The following is an 8,307-nucleotide window of genomic DNA, read 5'->3' as shown; positions in this document are numbered from 1 at the left end:
CTTATCTCAGTGGACCAGGTTCAGTTCTAACCTGGGTCCTTTAGTGGGTGACGTTCTCTCTCTTCCTCGTCTTAACTGTCCATCTTTAGTTGATGCTACCAAAACATTTAAATAAAACAGAAGAGGAGTCAAACACTAACTTCCTCATTCTCACTACAAGAAGAAAGGAATAAATCTTTTGGGGTTTTTGTGTCTTAGCAGCGAGGTGACTGGTTTGTTGCAGTTCTGCTGAAATTTAAAAATCGTCTTTTTTCTACATTTTCTCTGTTTAAGCTCCTGGAGGTTTGTTTGGTAAGATCAGCTATGACTGCTATTTATGTTTTATCGTTTTAGTTTTCAGCAGCTTTTATTTTCTTTAAGTGAAAATGACTGTTTTGTTCATCCAACTCTTTAACGAGGACTTTGAAGAGTAACTTAGTTTTTAATTCCAGGTGATGGGTGTTACTGCAGTCCTGTCAGTGAACATGGTAACAGCCATCATGTTACTGACTGTCTTCTCTCTTTCAGGTGAGCTGTTTGTTCACTTACTTTCATTCAAAGATGTTTAATCTGTACAGTTTGAACTTCCTGTAGAAACAAAGCAGAGAGAAGAGTGCAGATAGAGTTTCTTCTTTCATCTCTTCACGTCCTGACTGAAAAGTGAAATGTTTTAGACTGACTTTGTGAACAAGAGAGAAAAAGACCAGAGCACACCACATTACTTCTTAGACTCTCATTAACATCCTCTATATGAAGATCCTGCTCCACATTATAATAACTGATGGTCTGCTTTACAGAAGCGTCGGATGATTGTCGGACTTATTGGTCAGCGCTCTTCATCACTACACCAAAGAAGATGGAAGCACTGAGTGGAACTTGTCTGAAAATCCCATGTAGCTTTAGTGTTAAAGAAGAAAAAGAGTTTGACAACACAAGAGAAACATTTGGAATATGGTATAAAGAAGACAAAGAGACCTACGATCCAAAGAATGCGGTTTTTAACAGTGATGGCACAGTGAACAAATTTCAAATGAAGATAACTGGAAACTTGAGAATGAAAAACTGCACCACTCTGATTTACAACATGAAGATGACATATGAAGGCTTATACTACTTCAGAATCATGGACTGGTCATAATGGGCAACAGCTATTTGTGATCCTCTTCATATAACAGTCAAAGGTAAGAGAGTTTCATTTTCTTTTAATTAGACTATAAAGGTTTTATTAAGAAACAATAAATCATTGTCATAGCACGAGTTGAACTCTGATTAAATACTGAGACTCTTTTTACTGGTTGAGATTGAAGGGTCCAATCTTGGCACACTAAGAAGCAGAAAAACATTTTAATTTAAAGTTTTTAATTACAGTGCTGTCAGCTTTAGTCTTAACATCATTAGGACCATTTTTTCCTTGTAACATTTTTCAACCCCTCCCCCCTCCTCTCCCATACACACACAAACATATACATGCACAGACACAAAAAAACAACAACAATGTAACAATGATAAGTATCCTACCCTTCCTTTTTACAAAGTACACACACATTTTTATATATGACATTACAAACCTTCTCCATGAAGTTTCCATGACAGAATATTAACGTGGTAATGATGACAGGCGGTGGCTGGAAGTTTGGGAAGAGTATAGAAGAAAAACATTTTAGAAAGGACAGTCACTGTCAGCTAGTCTATTGGTTAAAGTAATCTTTGTTTGATTTGAACACACAGATTCTCCTCCGAGCCCCAAACTAATCATCTCAGGAGATCTGAAGGAGAAGGAGTCTGTCACTATAACCTGCTCAGCTTCCACTCCCTGTCCACTCTCCCCTCCTAAACTCACCTGGAATCTCAAACAAGACTCTCTCAACAACATGGAGGAAAACCCAGATAAAACCTTCACGACTAAAATCCAGGAGCAGATCACTCTGACGGACAAACATGATGGATACAACATCACCTGTTCTGCCACATATCCTGTGAATGAAGGAAAAGAAGTCAAGACAGCAGAGGAGACACAGACTCTCAGAGTTTCATGTGAGACAACCAGAGATTGTTATTGGATCCTGTCAGAATGAGATGATTTTAAAGATGTTTGCTGTTTTTAATGAAATACAATTATCTAACATTTTCCTCAGATTCTCCTAAAAACACCTCAGCGTCCATCAGTCCATCAGGTTTGGTGTCAGCAGGTATTCATGTGAACCTGACCTGCTCCAGCAGAGCCAATCCTCCTGTCAGCAGCTTCACCTGGTTCAAGATCAGCAGAGATGGACCCATGATCGTATCTGAAGGAGAGTTTTACAGCTTTCATGCCACAGAGGGAGGAGTTTATTACTGTGTGTCCATGAATGATCTCAGTAATCAGACATCACCACAGATCCATCTGAGTGTTGCAGGTAAATTTCGAACTGAATCATCACATTTGTGTCCAACATGCTCTCCTTTTCGATCTGTCAGGTTATTTGTTTGTTTTCACTAAAAACAAATCTTACTGAATTCATGTGTAATAATGCTACATAAATAAATAAAACAGAGATGTTCACATTAGAGGTTAAAAGATTAAATTAAAGTGCAGGATATCTTACAGCCATGAAAAGCTTTTTCCATCTAGTAGCAGGTGATCATGATGTCTTGTTCCAGAAAATCTGATTTCCGATCTGTTTGGGGTTGATGTCCACATTACATTGAAGATCCTGGGAATCGTGCTGCTCTGCAGTTCAGTCATCATCTTTGAGTGGTGAGACAAACTGTCATAAGAAATGAAGATTTGTGGCTCATGTTATTCATCTCATTGCATTTTTATTTTTACAGTGTAAGTGTTTGATTCTTATTTCTTTTATCTGATCTCTTTTTCTTTCAGCTGGTTAAAGTCAAGATGCTTCAACAAACAGGTGAAGGTGAGTTACTAGATGAGGACAGGTTCATCATTCTTTCTACAAAATGAGATTGAAGCACGTGTTATAAAAGAGAGAAGTTATCTGAGTAGCTCTCTTTGAAGATTTGATCAACACAGTCACATAAAGTAATTGATCCAGAGAAAATGATGTTCAGATATTCAGGTCCAACAGCAGCGACAGGAGACCAGATGGTAACAGTGAAAAGTGTTTCAGGAAAACTTAAACTGACTTTGATTTGCAGAGATAAACTTCAAGTGTTGCTGGTTTGTCTCTTGTAGCTGCATCAAAGTCACCACACAGCACTGACACCGCTCTCTCTGTGTTGTTTCATTCAAACAGGACGCAGAAGAAGCAGACTATGTCAACAGAGTGGTTATGATTCAAGCTTCATGAAGGAGAAGAGGATGACTTCATGTTCATCTTAAATGCAATATCTCTATTTCTCTTTTCTGTATTAAATGTTTTTTTCTTTGCAGCAGGTTAGTGATGAACAAAGGATGGGATACGACAGGAAGGATGTTTTTGTTCAAAGGCAGATAACATAAAAATACTGTAATGTACTGCAGCCAAATCATTACACTGTGAAGGACTGTGCTGGTCTATGGTATTGTTGTTGTAATTATTTTTTATATTAGCTTCTTTTTTAATAATACATTTCATTTCAACGCACTCCATGTCAATTTACAAAGCAGAGATAAAAACAACAGAGTAACAATACATCCATCAAATTAACATTAAAAAGACAAATTTACAGAGTATGAAATCTTTGTGAGATAGGATAGAAAATGCCGGTTTTGAGATGAGATTTAAAAATAGAGAGAGAGTCAATCTTACGGATGTGTGGTGGGAGAGAGTTCCAGAGGAGAGGGGCAGAGAGGCTGAAGACCCTGGACCCCATGGTGGACAGGCGGGCGGGTGGTGCAGTGAGTTGTATGGAAGAAGACCTGAGAGTGAGGGTGGGTGTGTTGATGTGCAGGAGATCAGAGAGGTAGAGAGGAGCGAGGTTATGGATGGCCTTAAAGAGCCCATATTATGCCCTTTTTGGGGTTCGTATATTTAATCTATGTAGCTACTTTTGTACGTTCACAATAGCTAAAGTTTGAAAAAAGTTTCTGTTTTCATGTACTGCTCCTCCTTGCTCCCTCTACGCTCTGAGTCCGTCAGCTACACTCTGTTGAGCCCACACTGTTAGACCCCACGTGGGCCAAGTCTGCTCTGATTGGTCTGTCGATCCGCTCTGTCGTTATTGGTCAGTTGCTCAGAACGCTTCTCGGAAATTTCACGCCCCTTTTACCATATTGGGAAGTCTGCAGCTCCGGCTTCGAGGGCAGCAAAAACACCGGTATATATATATTTCATTTATTTGATTATTTTATTTTATTTTGTTTTGAAATTGTGTAATTCGATTTGTTTAGTTGATTTATTTGTCTCTTAAGAGGTGAGGTCCCTTGTATAAGCCTGTTGGCTTCTTGACCTCTCCTGACACACCTTTTATTAATCCTATTTTGCTTTATTCTTATATGTGTGCTAATAAATAAATAAAATAAATAAACAACAATGGCGGTTAATGATCCTTACCAGTGAGACCTGGAGTCTGAAACCGAAGGAGAGGATGAACAACCATCACAACCTTTGCCACGACGGCTGGAGCAGGACGTTTCAGTGTGGTAGGTATTTATTTTTCAGCTTTTTTCAGATGTAATATGTTAGTAATATGTGCTCATTGTGTTTGCATTGTTTTACGTTGTTCTGGTGTATGTGTAAAAACTGCAGCAAAATGCCTACAGAAGCAGAAAAGGTGTGCTGCAGAGAAATACCACAGGTCATTTTTACAAGGTAAATACTATAACTTACAACCAGGACATCACAACAGACACACACAAAGCATGTTATGTTTGCATCATGTCTTTTCATCATAAAAACATTCAACGTTATTGTTTTGAAAAATGCGTTAGCCTCTTCTAATTTCAGTGACTAGAACTACCAACATATTTCCCCAATGAAAAAATATCTGTTTTACTTGTGGCTTAACAAAGTTTGGCTATAAATTTACATTAGTACTGTACATTCTTAAATGAATAACGGTGAAGACACTCACCTCACCTTGTACTGCATTGTAAATCACCTCCTTGCTGTGATTAAAAATTCAGTTTACAATTGTGTGTATCAAGTTCATCATATAACTGTTAGCTACCTATTCTACAAAAGCCCAGGTGATAATCATGTGTAAATTAGATCAATATGTGTACCATGCAATAATTTTGCCTACTCTGTCATTAATTGCCCCATTATTACTGTACTGATGGAGTATTATTATTTCATTTTAATCAGTATCTTGTTCTTTTTATTAGGTCATCTGGAGAATGAATGAGCTGCCTGTGTAATGGATATAAGATTGTGCACTAAGTTAAATTAATAACACATGTTAAAACTATGTCTTTCTAAAATGTTGTATATCCTTTAAAAACGCTAAAAACCTAGTTATAATTTAATGTTAATTCATGTTGCTAAGGTTAAGTTTAAAAGCATATCGGTAATTGATTGGTTTGGTCTTAAGCTTTTGTTATTGTTTTACACTTCCGGTTTTACGCCAGCAGGGGGAGCGTGTTGTCTGAGCGTCATTCATTACACCATTGAATGAAAGCCAGCAACAACGTGTTTGTTTGTTTCTTCTTTATTTCTCCCCTTACAGTACGCTGTACAGGGGTGTAACACCTGTTCCTTCCACCTGCATGACTCAACATCCGGGGCTAGAAGCAAACAGTCTTAACCCATATACACTCCAAAATATACACAACATTCTTCAGAGTGGACTACGGGCCTTTGAGAGGGAGAACAGCAGAAGAGTATGTAAAGTATAAAAAATGATTCTAAACAAACAGTTCATTTCCATTATTCAATATGAATAAAAGTAAACAAGTTACAAAACCTTTTTTGTAAATTCTTTATTTGCAGCTAAAGTTAAACAAAAGGAAATGAGAGAGAACTATACAATATAATATACAATGAGAACATTTTTATGTCTCCATACAGGCTTTACAGACACTTGGCCTATCGTAGCTGTGTGAGCTGGTGCTGGGGATATTTGGGACGCAACTGCAGAGTAGTCATCCCGTCGTGTGTTGTCCTGAGGATCCGACTTGAGTTTCCAGACCCGACCGGACAGTATCTTGGCTTCCGCCCGCCCCTTGGCTGAACCTGGACTTGTGTCAAGCCACTACTTCCTCTTTTGAGGGACAAAGTCTGAGGCAAGATCCTTGAGGACTGGTATTCTCTGAAGCTCCTCAAGAAATGATGCGAGGTCCGGGAACCTCTTCAAACACCAGTGCAATCAAGTACCCAACATATTCTGAAAAAAATATATATATGTATAATTTGTTTATTGCTCATTTTTCTGTCATCCTTTTTTTACTGTTTCTGAAAGTATTTAAAATTGTTCTTTTGTGTTTAGAAAAATAAAATAATTTGTAACTTAATGTATGTTGGATCTGTTTTGACTTGTAGATCGGCTGTCCTGTAGAGGTTGTTGCTTGCTCGCGTTCAGCATTTTCATTGTAATGAATCACTGACAGAAACAACCTACAATACAAAAAGGTAAAATCAGCAATTATATAATGAAATCATATGTTTCTGATATTATTGGTCAGATATATCAGCAATTGGTTAATTTGTTAGAGGGTGGTACAACAGGCCTAACAACAAAAATGTATTTGTAAAGTTCTACAGCATACCTGCACAACATTCCCATGAATGGAAAGACCACATTCTTCGGTGTGAAACGAAGCAGCAGGCTGTGGTAGGACTCAAGTGCAGAGGTTTGATAATGGTGGCTCAGATTCTCCACATCCTTCAAGACCCTCTTGTTATTCAACATTTTCTCTAGACGATGTAGAGCCACTGACCCGAGAGTAAAAACACAAAATTAAAATTAGAATAAATTAAAAAAACAGGAAGTTCCATAAAACTGTACATAAGCCATTCATCATTTTTTTACATGAGTGCTGTTTGCATACCTGGTTGGAACCAATACTTTGGATGAGTACACTCAGGAAAGAGAGAGTTTTCATGCTCATGCGCATCCTGAATGTGGTTGAACATGGATGTGAACTTGGCCACCTTCTCTGGTCCTGATGTAGATGATGTTGCGCTCCAGTAAATGTGGTTCTTTATGGAACGGAGCCACTTGTTCACCACCGGGCAGTCTTTGTTCTCTCCAAGTTTATCCAATTTCTTTGACAGACCTGATAGCAGGGATACAAACAATGAATGAATATTAAATATATAGTTTGAGGAAGGCATGCTAAAGTGACAGTATGTGTCTATCAAATTAAGACATGAATATTTACCCTTTTTAAAGTGCCAAACATCATAGAACTGGGTGATGCTGCGTCCTCTCAGATATTTCCGAATCTGTGGATGGCGGTCTGTTACAATGTAATCAACCTCCAAACCATTAGATTCCAGACAATCTAGAGATCGCTTCAGTCCCTCCTTTTCCATGTGGTAACTACCACCGACCTCATTGCTCTTGTGGTGGAAAAAAAAGTGGAAAGTATGAATGTTGGAGAATGTTTCAAATAGTTTCCTGTCTATTACATGAGAATAGGAGATGTATCTCACCTGCACAAGTTGAAGATCAAGGATCTTGTTCTCCAGGTGCATGAGTGTGTAACTTCCAAATTTGGCAGAGTGAGCTAGAATATAAGTAAATAAAAAACCAACAGTAAGTTGCAAGAATTTGTAATTAAAACCGAATATATGAAGATGAGGATTTTAACAATGAAGAAGTCAAATAATTACCAGGCGAGTCCGCACGCATGTCACCACCAACTGCAACCTTCCCTCTGTGTTGGAGATCCTGAAACATAGCTTGTTGGTCGTTGTTCCATTTGTGGATAATGGCTGGCTCAAAAAAAATTCTTGCATGTCTCCTGAAGGTGTCATACTGGAACATTTGGAGTTGTATTGCCTTACACACCTATAGTTCAACAAAGAGAAAAAAAAACTGCAGAAAAAGATTGAAATATTAAGATATAGAGACCTACCTTTCCCAGCTGGAAGAATGAAGCGCCTGTGAAGTATGTAGCTGCAGATAACTCCAGATTTCCCACAGGGGTGCTGCCAACAATGGACTGGCTCTGCCACTTTCTGGAATAGTTGCAGTTGTGGCAAAACTGTTTAAAAGCCACAAATGTGCCCATGCATTGCCGCTGAACCTCAGACTGCCTCCTACACACGGGACAGGTTTCAAAAAGTTCCCTCAGGCACGAGTCAAACACAATGTATTTTGTGTGTATCATGAGGTGTTACCTTTGGTCTCTTAGGGAGGGGTGTGTATCTGGGTATCTCTGGGGTAACACAAAAAGTATGTGAAAGTTTGTCCAATTTTGTAATTACTAACTGTTATCTATTCATTTTCACAAGGGAGACA

At 38.4% G+C, this 8,307-nt stretch overlaps 1 protein-coding gene and 1 long non-coding RNA gene across 2 annotated transcripts; both read left to right on the top strand.

The window, feature by feature from the left end:
* The first annotated feature begins 789 nt into the window (after positions 1 to 789).
* Positions 790 to 4,422, top strand: LOC109989771 (B-cell receptor CD22). Its single transcript, XM_065948729.1, has 6 exons — positions 790 to 1,160; positions 1,708 to 2,013; positions 2,115 to 2,375; positions 2,620 to 2,716; positions 2,840 to 2,876; positions 3,216 to 4,422. Exons 2-6 carry the CDS (start codon positions 1,851 to 1,853, stop codon positions 3,267 to 3,269), a joined length of 612 nt encoding a protein of 203 aa, XP_065804801.1. The 5' UTR covers positions 790 to 1,160; positions 1,708 to 1,850; the 3' UTR covers positions 3,270 to 4,422.
* A 13-nt stretch (positions 4,423 to 4,435) lies between these two features.
* On the top strand, positions 4,436 to 6,273 carry LOC114920659 (uncharacterized). Its single transcript, XR_010664825.1, has 4 exons — positions 4,436 to 4,543; positions 4,650 to 4,712; positions 5,569 to 5,722; positions 5,910 to 6,273. It is a non-coding gene; the product is annotated as an uncharacterized lncRNA (long non-coding RNA).
* Positions 6,274 to 8,307: the final 2,034 nt, after the last annotated feature.

The sequence above is a fragment of the Labrus bergylta genome, chromosome 20 (assembly GCF_963930695.1).
Source record: "Labrus bergylta chromosome 20, fLabBer1.1, whole genome shotgun sequence".
NCBI lineage: Eukaryota > Metazoa > Chordata > Actinopteri > Labriformes > Labridae > Labrus > Labrus bergylta.
This window is presented reverse-complemented; position numbering and strand designations above follow the sequence as displayed.